The sequence below is a fragment of the Muntiacus reevesi genome, chromosome 2, assembly GCF_963930625.1.
Source record: "Muntiacus reevesi chromosome 2, mMunRee1.1, whole genome shotgun sequence".
NCBI lineage: Eukaryota > Metazoa > Chordata > Mammalia > Artiodactyla > Cervidae > Muntiacus > Muntiacus reevesi.
Genome location: NC_089250.1, coordinates 204,156,798 through 204,172,273, shown reverse-complemented (window position 1 = coordinate 204,172,273; position 15,476 = coordinate 204,156,798). Strand labels below are relative to the sequence as shown.

Below are 15,476 nucleotides of genomic sequence, written 5' to 3'. Positions count from 1 at the left end.
CCGCCCCAGCCCCTGCTCCAGGGTCACATGACCGGTTCTTAAACAACATGGCGGTGGCCGTGGTGCAGCACCCGGGCTGAGCGACCGCGAGTGCAAGTGGGTTCCTAGCCGGGGCGAGGGGTGGCCTCAACCGGGGAGCAGAGGATCACAAACTCTCCTCAACCCGTTCCTGTCTCCGATCTCACCCGAGTTCCACTGGTCCCCTCCGCGCGGTGTGTCCGCCGGCGCGGGGACGCATGATAGAGCCCGGCCGCCATCCCCCGGCTCTGTGCTTCGGGGCAAGCTCCTCTCGTGTGTCCAGGCTCATCACCCTCGCCTGGGTTCCCTCCTTTCTCCAGCCTCCTCCCCTCGCAGGTGGGATCGTCGGTGGGACCGTAGCGCGGGCGGGCGCGGCCCCCCGGGACCATGTCCGGGTCCGACACCGCGCCCTTCCTCAGCCAGGCGGATGACACGGACGACGGGCCGGCGCCCGGCACCCCAGGGTTGCCGGGGTCCATGGGGAATCCGAAGTCCGGGGATCCCGAGGTCCCGGACCAGGAAGGACTGCAGCGCATCACGGGCTTGTCTTCGGGCCGTTCGGCTCTCATAGTGGCCGTGCTGTGTTACATCAACCTCCTCAACTACATGGACCGCTTCACCGTGGCTGGTACTGACTTCTGGGAGAAAGTTTGAAGAGGGGAAGGGAGCGGGGTCCTGAGTGGGGCTGCCTCGGACGGCCCATCCTGAGTCTTCTCCTTCCCAGGCGTCCTTCCCGACATTGAGCAGTTCTTCGACATCGGAGACGGTAGCTCCGGCCTCATCCAGACTGGTAAGTGGAGGCTGGGCACACACAGCGGCTCTTCTTTCTGTCCTGCCCTCCTTGAAGCCACATGCTGGCCTGCCTGGGGCCTCATTTTTGGGAGGTACTGTGACCAGAGCTAGGGGAGATGGCCTCGACTCTACCCTGAAACTGTCCTGTGTGAATAGGACACCACATTTAAAGAGATTTCAAGAGGGAGTCAGTTTAGTGTAATGATATTTAGGCCGACATGGGTTTAAACATCAGCTTTTCACTGAATGTGATGGTAGGTAAGGCCCTCAGTTTCTCTAAGCCTCACTTTCCTTGTGGGTGAGATGGAACTCAATAACCAGACTCAGCTCCTAGGGCTGATGTGGGGATTAAATGAGGTAGTGCCTGTGAAGTGGATTGTGCAATGTCGCACCCAGTAAATAGTGGCAGAAGAGGGAGGTATCTAGAAGGGAAAGAGGTGAGTGTTACTTGTTCAGAACTTTGGGATTTATGGGAGAGACAAAGCCAAGACCAACTCCTCTTTACTTTCCTTCCCTCCTTCATGCATTTCTGAGCACCTACTTGTGCCAGGCCCTGGAGCGAGTGCTGATAACACCCAAAGAGCATGGCAAGGCCTCTTGCTCTCATTGTCTTCTAATCCTTTTATCAGCCAAAGAATCTGGGTTGTTGTTATTCTTATTTTATAAAGGAAGTAGTATTTTTATAAAGAAACAGGCTATATTTTTATAAAGAAAAAATATTTTTAAAGCTATACTTTTAAAAAGAAACGGAGGCTTAGAGAAAAGTTAAGACCTGCCTAGGGTCATACAACAGGTTTGAGGCAGAAGAGGAGCTTGAAATGAGGTCTTGCAGTGTTCTTTGCTCCACTCCAGACCACTAAGGAAATGGAGATATTTAAGCCAAAGTTGGATGAAATGAGAATGGGATCACAGGCCCAGTTCTGCCCAGCTCCAAAGAGTTGTTGAGTTAGAGAGGAAACAGGTCTTTCTCTGCACCTGTTTTGTGCCAGGCATTGTGTTAAGGGCTGGAAACACAGTCATGCCCAATACAGGCAAGGTCTTTTTCTTCCTGGAACTAACGTTTTGCTGTATATGAGGGGGAAACAGTCCTTGAACTAATAATGAGATAGTATTCTATAGGAATAACTGTTATGTCAAAGAAGACAGAGTAGATGAGCTAGACAAAGATTGGATATGTGGTGGTTGGGAAGGTTTCTGAGCCGAAGGTAAAGGAGCTGAGGTCTGTGAAGCTTAGGGGAGAGGAGAGATTGTTTGAGATGGAGAGGACAGCATCTCCATAGCCTTCGATACCAAAGCCTTAAGTTGGTATTGAACTTGGCAGTTGGGCCATTGGGGTGCAGAGTGGAAATGTGGATAAGCATGAGGTTGGAGAGGTAGGGAGGGGCTGGATTAGATAAGATTTCTGGCCAGGGTATGGAGGATAGGATAAGTCAGCTGGGCCAGCCGTTCTACAGTGGAAGATTTGAAAGACAATGCGTATAGGGCTGGACGACTACTCCCCCCACCCCAATCCATCCATACCCCGGAATGAAGCTGTGATGGTTTCAGGATTGGGAGTTATTCTACCCCTCTTCATACTCCCTAGCTGGGGTGGAGGGTGGGTAGGGGTACTGAGGCTGGGCTGTGACTCTCTGCTTCCCCCCAGTGTTCATCTCCAGTTACATGGTGTTGGCACCTGTGTTTGGCTACCTGGGTGACAGGTACAATCGGAAGTATCTCATGTGCGGGGGCATTGCCTTCTGGTCTCTGGTGACACTGGGGTCGTCCTTCATCCCCAGAGAGGTGAGGTCCCATGCTGGCTCCTGCTTCCACCCCCACCCCACCCCCTCCCCCAGCCCTCCCGTCAGTCTTCGCTGCTGCTCTTTGGAGTCATTGCAGACTGGGCCTGGGGAGCTGTGTGCTTCCCTTGGTCCATACCATCTTTTATCCCTTGCCTGCCTGAGTCATCTGCCCACCCCGTCCTCTCCCCTGTTCTTCCAGAACCTTCTTCTGTCCATCATCCCCTCTCGCCCTTTGACTGGCCATTGACCCCTTCCACTGCACACCAAACACTCCCATTCCTCTGCCATGGGAAAAACTGTACTCGAACTGCCTTCTGTTTGTCTTCCTTTTCCTAGCCAGACTTCCCCAAAGGCTCCCATACCCCAGCTCCAGTCTGGGTGAAGGGGCAACCGGTCAAAGGCTCTGCTTCGCCTGTACTTCCTCTCTTCCCACTCCCGCCTTGAGCACCGCTGGCTTACCTGCCCCCACCACTCCATCGCCAAAGTCAGCAGGGCCCTCTCAGTTGCTGACTGTAGCTCCCAACTTCCTAGGCCTGTTCTCCCTTAATCTCCCGGGAGCCTCTGGCTCTGTCGACCCACTTCTTCCTTCCGGAAACTCTTCTGACTTCTCTGACTCCCCTCTTCTGGTTTTCGCCCTACCTCCCCGGCTATTGCTTCTTTATTCCTTTGAACTCTCCTCTCTCTGTTCTCACTCTCTGCCCTGGACACTACGTCCTTTCCTTGGGTGATCGTGCCTTGTCGGCTTTTGGTGTCTTTGGCAGACAAATAAACCCCCACCTGAGATCATTATTCACTACTGGGGTGTCTTGGATGGGTGGACGAGATAGAAATCAAGATTTATTTTGCACCAGTAGGTGCAAAATGATGAATAGACCTTTTGTGGTCCAGTTCTCACAGTAGTTATGTGAACAAGTTGTTGTTATTATCCCCTTTTACAGATAAGGAAACTGAGGCTCAGAGAGGTTAAGTTGCTTTCTCAAAGTCACAGCTAGTAAGTAGTGGAGCCAGGATTCAAGCTCAGGTCTGTTTGCTTCTGAAACCCAGGCCTCTCCTGCCATCCCCGCCACCTCCCCAGAGTGGGCTGGTGAGATTGGCGGGGAGGCTGGCCGCAGGGTGGGATGCCACCTCCCTCATATCTCATTCCCCAGCAATTCTGGCTGCTCCTCCTGACCCGGGGCCTGGTGGGGGTTGGGGAGGCCAGTTACTCCACCATCGCGCCCACCCTCATCGCTGACCTCTTCGTGGCAGACCAGCGGAGTCGGATGCTCAGCGTCTTCTACTTTGCCATCCCGGTGGGCAGGTGAGTGGACCTCGAGCCTGATAGGGAGGCAGGAGGGCCTCACCTGGGACGTGACTGACCAGCTTTCTCCTCCCCGACTCTTTCCCCAGTGGTCTGGGTTACATTGCAGGCTCCAAAGTGAAGGATGTGGCCGGAGACTGGCACTGGGCTCTGCGGGTGAGTTGGGTCACAGCCTGGGAGGTCAGCATTATGCTCACTGATTCACCCTTTTATACCTTCAGGCACTCCCCTTTTAAGTCATTGCTCACTCTGCTAAGCCTGCAGGAAGCCTAGCTGCTCTCACCATGAAGCCATGTGCTAGATAAAACTCTTGGTTACAGGTGGCAGAAGCCACTGTAAACTGTAAGCCCCCACATGGGACTGTATTGGCTCCATAATGGAAGGTCCCAGGGTGAGCTTCAGGTAAAGCTGGATCCAGGACACCCACACTGTCCCAGGAATTTTCTCATCTTTTTTCTCAGCTCTGCTTTCCCCCGTGTTATCTTCATTCGCAAGCAAATGAAAGCTCCACATGTTTATCTTCCCATTTAGAAACTTTAGCAGCCTGGATCCTTGAGCAGTAGTCCTGGATGGTGTCTGATTAGATGAATGCAGGTCGCATGCCTTCCATTGAATCAGCCACCAAGGAAGGCCTGGGAGGTTAATGTGATTCTTGTTGGCTAAGTCTGGGTTTCAAGCCCCACCCTCTTTGAACCAAATGAGTTGAGAGAGATGTAGGCAGTGGTTTCCCAAAAGAAAGTTAGGGAAAGTCCGTTGTTGCCAAGGAGGGAGCAGTTAGGCTTGCAGAAAGGGGATCCACTGACAGTGACAGTCATCCTGCCCTTCAGTCACAGGTTTAACTTCCTTGAGCAAGTACTCATTGGTTGGTTGAGGTCTCGGGCCCTGAATTGTCTTTATACACCCTTTATGCTGTCTTATTCCCCAGGGCCGAGTACTTCCCAATCTGTTCCCTTCCTGAAGCCCACTCTTTCCCCAGGTGACACCAGGTCTAGGAGTGTTGGCTGTTGTGCTGCTGTTCCTGGTAGTACGGGAGCCACCAAGGGGAGCTGTGGAGCGCCACTCAGACTCACCACCCCTGAACCCCACCTCGTGGTGGGCAGATCTGAGGGCTCTGGCAAGAAAGTGAGTTTCAGTTCAGTCGCTCAGTCGTGTCCAACTCTTTGTGACCCCATGGACTATAGCACGCCAGGCCTCCCTGCCCGTCACCAACTCCTGGAGCTTGCTCAGACCCGTGTCCATTGAGTCAGTGATGCCATCCAACCATCTCATCCTCTGTCGTCCCCTTCTCCTCCCGCCTTCAGTCTTTCCCAGCATCAGGGTCTTTTCCAATGAGTCGGTTCTTCAAATCAGGTGGCCAAAGTACTGGAGTTTCAACTTCAGCATCAGTCCTTCCAATGAATATTCAGGACTGATTTCCTTTACTGGAAACTGACTGGTTTTATCTGAGTTTAGTTCCATCCTAACCTAACATCTGAGGCCCCCAGGGAGGCCCTGGGGTCTGTTTTGAGATTTACATGGGTGTGGTCTTTGTTGTGTTCTGTCAGCTGACCCTATCCCCAAGGCAAGGAATGCTATCGCTGTGGCCCCTTTGTGGCAGCTGCTTAAATTACAGGCCCAGATCCTCGGAGCAGGGACAACCTTTACACCCAGTGCCCAGACAGTTCAGATAAGCCAGAGAAGAAGAACAGCGGTCTCTCTGACCCCATACCTCGGTGGAGTCTAACTTCCTCCCTCCTGATTGTGTCCAGTCCCAGCTTCATCCTGTCTTCCCTTGGTTTCACTGCTGTGGCCTTCGTCACGGGCTCCCTGGCTCTTTGGGCCCCTGCTTTCTTGCTGCGTTCCCGTGTGGTCTTGGGGGAGACCCCCCCCTGCCTTCCTGGAGACTCCTGCTCTTCCTCTGACAGGTACCAGGATGGGGACTAGGCTAGAGGGCCCTGCAGGTGGCAGGGGATGAAGTGGAGAGGGTCTGTGATTCAGCCTCAGGCAAGGACAGTCTGAATCCTGACTCCACAGCTGCTTCCTCTCCCAGAGTCTCAGTTTCCTGGTCTGGGAGTAGGTGCCTTCCTCTTGGAGCTTTGTGAATTCTGGGATGCTGTACCTGGATAGGCCTGGGTTGTGAGCGTGGCTGGGGTGGACCGTCTTCCTCTCGGGGCCTTGAGGGCGAGGCTAGGGGGCTTTACAGGCAGAAGGACTCGCCCCTCTTTCCCTCTCCCTCCCCTAGTCTCATCTTTGGACTCATCACCTGCCTCACTGGGGTCCTGGGTGTGGGCCTCGGCGTGGAGATCAGCCGCCGCCTCCGCCGCTCCAACCCCCGGGCTGACCCACTGGTTTGTGCTGCTGGCCTCCTGGGCTCTGCACCCTTCCTCTTCCTGTCCCTCGCCTGCGCCCGTGGCAGCATCGTGGCCACCTACGTGAGTAGCCAGCAGGTGTCTAGGGGGGTGGTCTGGGTCCAGGGTGGAGGGATGGTGCACTGGGGGGCAGGACTGGGGTCCAAGCCGACTCTGGAGTGGCAGTGCTGGGGTTTGCATCTCAGCTCTGGCCGTTCTTAGCTGTGTGGCATTGGGCAAGTGACTTAACCTCTCTGTGCTCAGTGTCAGCTGCTGTAAAATGGGAATGCCAGTAGCACCTGTCTCCTAGGGGTGTTGTGAGGGTCAAAGGAATTAATAGAGGAACCTGGTAACTGGTGAGCCCACCACGTGTTTGCTCTTCTGTAAAATGGGGATGATTGTAGCACCTGTTTCCTGGGGGTATTGTGAGGGTCAAAGGAATTAATAGAGGGACCTGGTACCTGGTGAGCCTGCCATGTGTTTGCTCATGTTGTGGTGAGACCCATCCCATGCCCTCTCCTTCACCACCTACCTCCCATCCTCCAGATTTTCATTTTTATTGGAGAGACACTGTTGTCCATGAACTGGGCCATCGTGGCTGATATTCTGCTGGTAAGTAGGTAACTGGCCCACGGTTACCCCAGTGGCTGATGGGAGCGGGCGGTGGGTCAGAAACCTCATATGTGCTAAGTCACTTCAGTCGTGTCCAATTCTTTGCGACCCTATGGACACTGTACCCCTCCAGGCTCCTCTGTCCATGGGATTCTCCATACAAGAATACTGGAGTGGGTTGGCATGCCCTTCACCAGGGGATCTTCCTGACTCAGGGATTGAACTCATGTCTCTTATGTCTCCTGCATTAGCAGGCAGGTTCTTTACCACTAGTGCCACCTGGGAAGCCCCATAGGGAACCTCACTTGTCTTGAATTGTGATGGTCACCCCTTTTTCAGAACCTAGCCCTGAGACTGACTTCCAGCCCCAAGTGGGCCTGTAGTCTGGGCCTGCCCTGCCATTCATCCCAGCCACACCTCTCAGCTGGGGTTCCCCTGATGTCAGCCTAGGGTGTGCCTCGGTTCTGTCCTTACCCTCTGCCTCCTGCTCCTCTCTCCCACCAGTACGTGGTGATCCCCACACGACGCTCCACTGCCGAAGCCTTCCAGATTGTACTGTCCCACCTGCTAGGTGATGCTGGGAGCCCGTACCTCATTGGTTCGGTGAGCAGGACCTCTTGGCCAGGCCTGGGGTGGGCTTCAAGGGACCCTACGTTCCTGGCACCAGCCAGTCGCCAGTGGCCTGAGCACAGGCCAAATTGGAGGGTCCAGTCCAAGTGAGGCATCCGAGTCCCTGTGCCAGGCACCCCTCACCTTGGAACCTCAGCTCGGCCGGCGGGATTTGTCTTGGTGGATTTCCACTGGTGAGGTCCTGGCTTAAGTCTTAATTCTTCTGGAGTTTGGGGGCTTCCTTTCCATGCCACTTTCTCCTGACTTTTCTTTTCCTTTTTTTTTTTTTTAAGATTTTTTTGATGAAAAATTCTGCAAAGTCTTTGTTGAATTTGTTATAATGTTGCTTCTGTTTTATGTTTTGGTTTGTTGGCTGTGAGGCATGCGGGCTCTTAGCTCCCCATCCGGGGTCAAACCTGCGCCCCCTGCACTGGAAGGCCAAGTCTTAGCTACTGGACCAACAGGGAAGTCCCTCTCCTGACTTTTCTTTCCTTGTCTCCCTGCAGATCTCTGACCGCCTCCGCCGGGACTGGCCCCCCTCCTTCTTGTCCGAGTTCCGAGCCCTGCAGTTCTCGCTCATGCTCTGCGCCTTCGTGGGGGCGCTCGGGGGTGCGGCCTTCTTGGGCACCGCCATCTTCATTGAGAGCGACCGCCGGCAGGCTCAGCTGCATGTGCAAGGTCCGTCGGGCCTCCCCGCTGTCCGCCCACAGCTCCCTGCCTAGCTTCATGATGCTGCTTGTTTGTCCATCTGTCTGCCCGCCCAGCCCCGTGTACCTGGCCAGTGTCAGTCCTCAGCCCTCCCCTTCCTCGACTTCGGGGTTGCCTGACCCATGAGCTCATGCCCTGCTGTGTGCCCGGCTCTGCTGCCCTGTCCATTTGCCACTGCTTGTCTATCCCCTCCCTGGGCCTGTGTCTGTCTGTCCATCCAGCCCTGGCTCTGATTCTCTCCCCCGGCAGGTCTGTTACCTGAGGCCGAGTCCACTGATGACCGGATCGTGGTGCCCCAGCGAGGACGCTCCACCCGGGTCCCCGTGTCCAGTGTGCTTATCTGAGGGATCACCGCTTGCTATGTGCAGACCTATCACAGCTGGCCCCGGGCCCACCCCGGGAGGTGCCCAGGGCCCACCTCCTCGGCTAGCCCTTTTTCTGGGAGGGGCCTTGGGCCATGTTCCAGCTCCCACACACTACATGGGTGGCCAGGTGGGGACACTGGGGGCTCGGGACAGGGGAGCCCCCGCCACTGGAGCAGCCCCGGGGCTCGGTGCTATTTGTAACTGAATAAAATTTGTAGCCAGACCCCAAGTGCCTGCTGGAGTCTCTCTGGGTTAGGGACCTCTGAACTCTGGATGGTGGGGGATGCCCCCTCTCTAGTCCCAAGGTCCCAGGGGCTGTCGGGTGACCCCCGTGGGCCCTGGGGCAAAGCCCTGTCCTTCTGAGCTGCTGAGCATTGGGGTGGAGTGAGCTGGCTCTGTGTGACCGTGAGTCATGCCCGTGTCTCCCCTAGAGCCCGCCCTCCTTGGCAGGCCGGCCAGGGTGAGGTGGGGGTGGGCACACCCGGGGGCCCCTCAGAATTCGCGGTGTTGGAGCTTCTGTCCTTGCTGCCTCCATGAGCCACAGCTGCGGAGGCCACAGCCGCTGGCCAGCCTCTAAGCATCTTTCCCTCCTCCCCCGGGTATGAGTTGCCGTTCACCGGGGAGACCAGCTGACCCTTCTGGAGGGCCCAGGGTGGCTCCTGAGGCGGCCTCCTCCCCCTCCTCACTGGCTGGGTGGGGGTGGGAAAGGGGGCGGGTGCAGCCGGCTGAGCCCCGATGATTTCCTGCCCTCACCCGGCGCTCACCACAGCTTCCTGCCACAGGCAGGCAGGCGCTGAGGAGAGGCGGGCGCGGAGCGAGGGGCAGGTAGGGCTGGGGCACAGGGTCTGTGTAGGGGTGGCTGGTGCCCCAGACTCCAGCCCAGGCCCTGGCCTGACCACCCTGGGGTCCAGGGTCTTCCAGAGCCAGCGCTGACGCCCGCTCAACCCAGCGAGGGGAGGGGATCCAGGGACCCCCCCGCCCTCCACCAGGCTCCCAGCCAGCGGCCGGTACCCTTCCCGGCCTGGCCGTTGCCCTGCTGCTCCGTGTGGAGGGGTGTGCAGCGAGCAGCTGGGCCTGGTCCAAGCAGATGGAGGCGGTCAGCCTGGCTGTCTATGTGCTGGGGCCCCTGCTGCTGCCTCTCTTGGCCGTGCTGCTGATGGCTCTGTGTGTGCGTTGCCGGGAGCTGCCAGGTGAGTGGGTGCCGGTGGGTTGACCAGATGCCCGGACACACTGCCAGGGATTCTCACTCTACTCTCTGACCCTTTCCCCTGCCTTTGACTGTCTGTAACTCTTTCTTGCACGCGGAGACGCTGAGAACCCCATACTCCATCACCCTCTGCCCTCGTCACCCTCTTTTCCTGCCTCACGGGCCCTCTCTTCCCCAGGCTCATATGACACGGCCGTCTCCGATAGGTGAGTCCGCCCTGTCGACCCCGTGTGACTACCTCAAAGCCCTGTGTGGGGCTGGGCCCCTGGGGGACTGGGGTGGGGTCCAGGGCCTCTCCCAGCTGCTGACCCGAGCTGTGTCTCTCCTGCCAGTTTGACCCCAAGTAGCATCATGATCAAACTGCCTCGTGAGTACATGAGTGTCCCTTCCCTTGGGTGTGGGGAGAGGGTCTCCTAGCCTGGGATAGCGTGTGCCTTTGTTCTGTTTCCCCCCTGTGGCCGCCCACATGGCCTGAGCTGGGGGTGGGGAGGGAGATGGTGTCCCCCCGCCCAGGCCTCACCAGGGCCCTGGGGGTGGCAGGGATCAGTCTGCCCTTCGAGGCCTTGGCCAGGGTAGGGGCGTGAGGTGTGGAGTCATTTCCTTCAGCTTGGTCCTGTGTCCTCAGCCACACTCGTCCCACGGCCATCCGCCACTCCCTACCCGCTCCAGAGCCAGCCAGACCTGCTCCCCATCCCGTAAGTACCCCTCCCCCTGCCAAATCCCCCCCTTTACCCCCTCACCTCCTTGGATTGGGGGCCTCTTGCCTTTTTGCAAGCCCTCTCCCCCTAGAGCCCCACCCCAGCATGACCTCTGACCTTTGATGCCCAGAAGGTCCCCGCAGCCCCTCGGAGGCTCCCACCGTATGGCGTCGTCCCGGCAGGACTCAGACAGTGGTAAGCGTGGAGCCGGACCCACAGGGCTGGGCCACCGGGCAGAGGCCCCCTCCGAGCTGACTCAATCTCCCTCTCACGCTCTCTCTGCAGCCAACAGCGTGGCCAGCTACGAGAACGAGGGTGTGACTGGGACCCCCGTGGCCCCGGCTGGGAGGCGGCTGAGACCCGTCCTGGGCTCCGCTGACCCTGTGTCGTTACCCCCAGAGGCAGCCTGTGAGGATGCGGACGAAGATGACGATGACTATAACAACGAGGGCTACTTGTGAGTGGCCAGGCAGGAGGTGGGGGCCGAGGCCAGGACTCCTCGCTCACCCGACCCTTGACTCCCGCAGGGTGGTGCTTCCTGACAGGGACCCGGCCACCAGCACTGGCAACGCCGTCTCACCAGCTCCTGCGTCCAGCAAACCCGGCCTCCGAGACAGCGCCTTCTCTAGTGAGTCGGCCGTCTGACCACTCCCTGCCCCTCCGTGCTGTGGCCTCGCGGGTCTTCCCTCTCCTCCTGGATCCTTGCGCCCCTCCATCTTCTCGCTTCTCTCTTTCTAGCCCTCCTGTCCTTCAGCTAGGGGACTTCCGGCTCTGGTCTTCTTTTCTTTTCTCTGCTCTTCCCTCTTTGTCATTTGCCTTTATTGTCTGCAAGATTTCCTTGACTCTATTCTTCTTTTGACTCTGAGCTTTTATTTTGTCTTTCTTGTCCAAAAGCTCTTTCTTCATCTCTGAATATTCCTTTCTCATAGCCTCCTCTCTGGTTTCATGAAGGCAATATCATCTTGCAAATCTCGAAGGATAGGGATGATCAGCTGTCTTTTTTAGGTTTCTTTGGGAAGTTTTCTTCTGCTTCCAGTGTTGTTTCAGTTTCCTTTGGGCTACTTTTCTCTCTTCGTTTTGGTTTCATCCTGCCTCTTGGAGGCTTTTATCAGTGCCTTGTGATCTTCAGTGTCCGTTACTCTTTTCCTTCTACGCTTGCTCTGTGCCATCATGTCCACACCCTGGCTTTATTTGCCATCCAGATCATCCCTAACTCATGGCCTCTCTCTTGGGCCCCAGACCTTCTGTCTAAGTTCTTATTTTCATTCATTCATTCACTCACTTATGTTCATCCATCCACTCACACAATTCATCCATCATACTTACTAGTTGCCCCTGAAATAATCACTGCTAATGAAATAGAGTTGTGATTAAAGCAGTTCACATTACTGAGGGCTTAGTACATGCGCTACTAAGAGTTTTATGTGTGTTCGTTGTCGTTGTCTAGTCGCTAAGTCATATCCGATTCTTTTGCAACCCGGTGGACTGTAGCCTGGCAGGCTCCTCTGTCCACGGAATTTCCCAGGCAAGAATCCTAGAGCGTGTTGCCATTTCCTTCTCTGGGGGATCTTCCCAACCAACTTATTAATATTAAACCTCGCATTTCCCAGGGACTTTTGAGCTTCTCCTTTCCCCTCCTGCCTCTCACTTGTCCCATTTGTACAATGATTTGTGTTTTTAACAGAAGTCTTGGCAGCACTTACTATATGACAGACCTTATTTTATTTAACTCACCATTTTCACAACACCCCTCTGCGGTGAGTACCATTCCTCACCCTATCATACGAAACCTAGGGCCGGAGAGGTTAGATAGATCGTCTGAGGTTAGTTAATGCTGAGGCTGGACTTGAACCTGGGCAGTCTGGCTCCGAAACCTGCTTGTCTCCGGCCTCATGGAGAAAATAAGTCAACCCCTGAAAGAATAAAATGGCGTCGATGGTGCGAGGCACCAGGAAGGAACGAGGACAGGAGCGGGGGTCAGGGCAGGCCTGGCTGAGGAGGAGGAGCCAGTGGGGCTGATGACGCCCCGACAGCACCCAGCCTTGCGTGCTGTTTCCTTCTCCACACATGTCGCCCAGCCCCACCGCCCCGAGCTGCTCCGTGTCCCTGCTCCCCAGCCTGGGGGGACATGCTGGGGCCTGTTGCCGCTCCTCCCACAATTGTTTCCCCTCTTCAGTTCTGGTTAAGTTGCCCAGCTTCTCTCCATGGCCATGGGCGTTGCAGGGCCGGCCTCACTGTACCACTCTGGGCTGATGGTGGGCATGATCTCTGGAGTGGGAGGCTCGGGCTGGTTACGTGGGAAGTCTTGGCTGTCTGCATTTGGGGAGTCTGGGTAACAGCGCCCGGGGCGCCCATGCTTTTCCTCTAGTGGAGTCGGGGGAAGATTACGTGAATGTTCCTGAGAGTGAGGAGAGTGCTGACGCGTCTCTGAGTGAGTGGGGGGGCCTTCCTGGCTCCCTCCTGGGGTCTGCCATCCCTCCCTCCCTCCCTCTCGCCTCCTCCCCCATCCTTCCTCTCATGCCATCCTGGGGTGGGTGTCTCCAGTCCCCTGCCCCCGGTGGCTCCCTCACCCTCTGCCTGGGTGTCCTCTTGCTCTCTCATCCTCCGTGTGACCTGTCCCCCTTTGGGTGTGGCTGTCCCTCCTTCTGACCTGTCCCCACAGATGGGAGCCGGGAATACGTGAACGTGTCCCAGGAGCTGCAGCCCGGGGCGAAAACCAAGCCTGGTGTGTGTGTGTGTGTGTGTGTGTGTGTGTGTGTGGAGGGGGCGGTGGAGGTGGGGCAGACCCTGAGGGAGCCACCTTGGAGATGGGGGTGGGTTCGCTTTATGAGCTGAAGAGCAGCCTCCCCTTCCCTCACAGAAACCCAGAATTCCCAGGAGGTGGAAGACGAGGAAGCTCCGGATTATGAAAATCTGTAGCTGAGCTGAGGGCCTGGTGAGAGGGCCTGCCCACCCCAGCCCTGCCCTGGGCCTGTAGGCCCTTGACCCTTCCCTCCCCTCGCCTTCCCACCCTCTCAGCCCTCTCTCTCTGACTCTGGGGACCCCCTCTGACCCCCACCGATGACCTCCCCACTGACTCACAGCCCCTCCCCATCTCCCTGTCCTCTTGTGTTTCAGCGTGTGGCCGTGCCTGTTCTGGAAACAGCCTCGCCTGGGAATGCTGAGCTGGGCGGCTGGCGGTGGCTCTGTGGGGCCCCACTTGGCACCCTGCCCCGGCTGTGGCCTGACAAAAGCCTGAGAATTTTCCCCCTAACTTATTGTCACTTTGGGGTCCAGTCTCTGTGGCCCCTAAACTCTGCACCTTCTGACGCAGCCTGAGAATGAACCACCCTGGCCCCAGCCCTGCTCTGTCAGAGAATAAAGGCTGGTGCGGTCTGCAGTACTCTTGGCTTTGGCTGGCCAGTGGGTCGGAGTCAGGGTGAGAGTGGGCTGTGTCTGAAGACTTGTGTGGTTGTGTGAATGCATGTGTGTTTCTGGATCTCCATTCTCACAGGCCCTTCGTGCTCCCAAGGGTCCCGACCAGGTATGTGTGAGTGACTGCATGAAGCCTGGGACACCTCGCCTTCTGAGTGAGGCCGTTTCTGACCCTGGCTGGCACTCCTGGGTCTCGGACACGTCTCCCCACAAGATAGTCCTTGGAAGTGGCAGGCGACGGCTGTGATGATGGGAGAAGGGGGTGTAGGGAAGCACTGGGTGGGCGTCTGGAGTAAGACCTTCCCCACTGGCTCCCAGTGTCCCCATCTTTAAAACAGAGGAGTTGACCCGCTGACCTCAGAGGACCTTCTTAATTCTTAATTTTTGTGGTTCTTAATAAAACAGAACTTTAAAAAATTGTCTAAGCGACTGAAAATGTTAACGGGCAGCACAGTTGTCTTCAGGCTTGGATGTACAAATGACTCTGGGGGTTTTGCTAAAGTGCAGATTCAAATTCAGTCGATCTGGGATGAAGCCTGATTGGACTCTGCATTCCTAAGGAGCTCCCACGTGGTGGTTCTATGACTGCTGTTCTGAGACCCCATTCCGAGTCGCAGGGTCTGGTGGATACCCTGGTTGTTGTGACTGGCTTCCCTGCGCGAGCGTGTGACAACCTGGCCAGAGTGAGGCCCAGCGCTGGATGTGGGCGGGAAGCATCAGGAAGGAGAAGCTTTCTTGTTCAGGGCAGTCGTGGAGCAGGGAGAACGTGGCCCTGGAGCCCCCCACCTGGAGAGTCTCTTGAGAACGAAGCCAGCGTGGAGGGGAGAGACGGCCTGGAGGTGGGCAGGGCTGGCTTCCTGGTGGTGTCAGAATGCTTGGACCCAGTCAGAGCTGAAGCAAGATGCCCCCTCTGACTGCCAGTTACTTGGGCCAATAAATAACCAGTTTCCTTCAACCGGCTTGATGGGGGTTTTCTGTCTCACACAACCAGAGTAGGCCTGAGTGAGATGCAGAGTCATTGGCGTCCTCTGCAAAGCTGCAGGCTCCAAAGGTGATAGTCACAGCTCCTCTATGGAGCGCCTGTCGCATCTCCAGGCTTACTTTATCATCATGCCCCTGTTGTCAGTGAAAGTGCCTATCCTGTATCCCCATTTTGCAGGTGAGAAAATGCAGGTTCAGAGAGGAAAAGTGGTTTGCCCAGAGGCACACAGCCAGAATGGCAAATCTAGGGTGAGATGTTTGCCTGTTGGTCTTCAGAATCATTGCTGGCAACACCTTTGCTCTGGGTGTTATACTAGTTGCTGGCTGCCCCAGGCGGGCAGGTTATGAGAGGCCTGTTGTAAAAGTGGGGGAAGGAGGTCTGGGGAGGGGCTTGACAAGCTAGATGTCAGCAGCTGGCATTAAGTCATTTTGTTTGGAGGTAGTTAAAAGGCAGAGGGGGACTTCCCTGGCGGGCCACCGGTTAAGACTCTGGATTTCTACTGCAGGGGGTGTGGGTTCGATCCCTTGGTCTAGGGACTAAGATAACTGCAAGCTGTTTGGGAATGAACATCCCACATGCCATGCGGCACAGCCAAATAAATAAATAAATAAAGCAACCCAAACCTGAAATAATTCCAAATGCCCTTAAAGGGCAGAGGCACCT

The 15,476-nt window shown here is 56.4% G+C and overlaps 2 protein-coding genes across 12 annotated transcripts; both read left to right on the top strand.

Annotated features, from left to right (window-relative positions):
• The first annotated feature begins 34 nt into the window (after positions 1-34).
• On the top strand, positions 35-8,730 carry SPNS1 (SPNS lysolipid transporter 1, lysophospholipid). 3 transcript variants are annotated; one of them, XM_065924555.1, is made up of 13 exons: positions 41-96; positions 355-646; positions 743-808; positions 2,456-2,592; positions 3,740-3,891; positions 3,981-4,047; positions 4,868-5,013; positions 5,640-5,795; positions 6,113-6,302; positions 6,765-6,830; positions 7,335-7,433; positions 7,946-8,117; positions 8,397-8,730. In XM_065924555.1, exons 2-13 carry the CDS (start codon positions 406-408, stop codon positions 8,489-8,491), a joined length of 1,587 nt encoding a protein of 528 aa, XP_065780627.1. In that variant the 5' UTR covers positions 41-96; positions 355-405; the 3' UTR covers positions 8,492-8,730. The 3 variants fall into 3 exon arrangements, with proteins under 3 accessions (XP_065780624.1, XP_065780627.1, XP_065780625.1); XM_065924553.1 differs by having other exon boundaries at positions 44-96; positions 339-646; XM_065924552.1 differs by having other exon boundaries at positions 35-646.
• A 534-nt stretch (positions 8,731-9,264) lies between these two features.
• On the top strand, positions 9,265-14,210 carry LAT (linker for activation of T cells). 9 transcript variants are annotated; one of them, XM_065920336.1, is made up of 12 exons: positions 9,265-9,702; positions 9,820-9,925; positions 10,052-10,086; positions 10,345-10,414; positions 10,551-10,612; positions 10,703-10,732; positions 10,817-10,874; positions 10,945-11,045; positions 12,786-12,848; positions 13,080-13,142; positions 13,278-13,352; positions 13,535-14,210. In XM_065920336.1, the coding sequence occupies exons 1-11, from the start codon at positions 9,600-9,602 to the stop codon at positions 13,334-13,336; spliced, it is 750 nt and encodes a 249-aa protein (XP_065776408.1). In that variant the 5' UTR covers positions 9,265-9,599; the 3' UTR covers positions 13,337-13,352; positions 13,535-14,210. The 9 variants fall into 9 exon arrangements, 4 of the variants coding, with proteins under 4 accessions (XP_065776408.1, XP_065776407.1, XP_065776405.1 ...); XM_065920335.1 differs by having other exon boundaries at positions 10,548-10,612; XM_065920333.1 differs by having other exon boundaries at positions 10,548-10,612; positions 10,703-10,874.
• Positions 14,211-15,476: the final 1,266 nt, after the last annotated feature.

Coding starts and splice junctions, on each gene's coding strand:
- SPNS1 (XM_065924552.1), top strand. CDS start 406: ATGTCCGGGTCCGACACCGCGCCCTTCCTCAGCCAGGCGGATGACACG. Junction 3,892..3,980: donor TTTGCCATCCCGGTGGGCAG/GTGAGTGGACCT, acceptor CTCTTTCCCCAG/TGGTCTGGGTTACATTGCAG. Junction 5,014..5,639: donor CTGAGGGCTCTGGCAAGAAA/GTGAGTTTCAGT, acceptor GATTGTGTCCAG/TCCCAGCTTCATCCTGTCTT.
- LAT (XM_065920333.1), top strand. CDS start 9,600: ATGGAGGCGGTCAGCCTGGCTGTCTATGTGCTGGGGCCCCTGCTGCTG. Junction 10,087..10,344: donor CATCATGATCAAACTGCCTC/GTGAGTACATGA, acceptor CTGTGTCCTCAG/CCACACTCGTCCCACGGCCA. Junction 10,613..10,702: donor CCGGCAGGACTCAGACAGTG/GTAAGCGTGGAG, acceptor CTCTCTCTGCAG/CCAACAGCGTGGCCAGCTAC.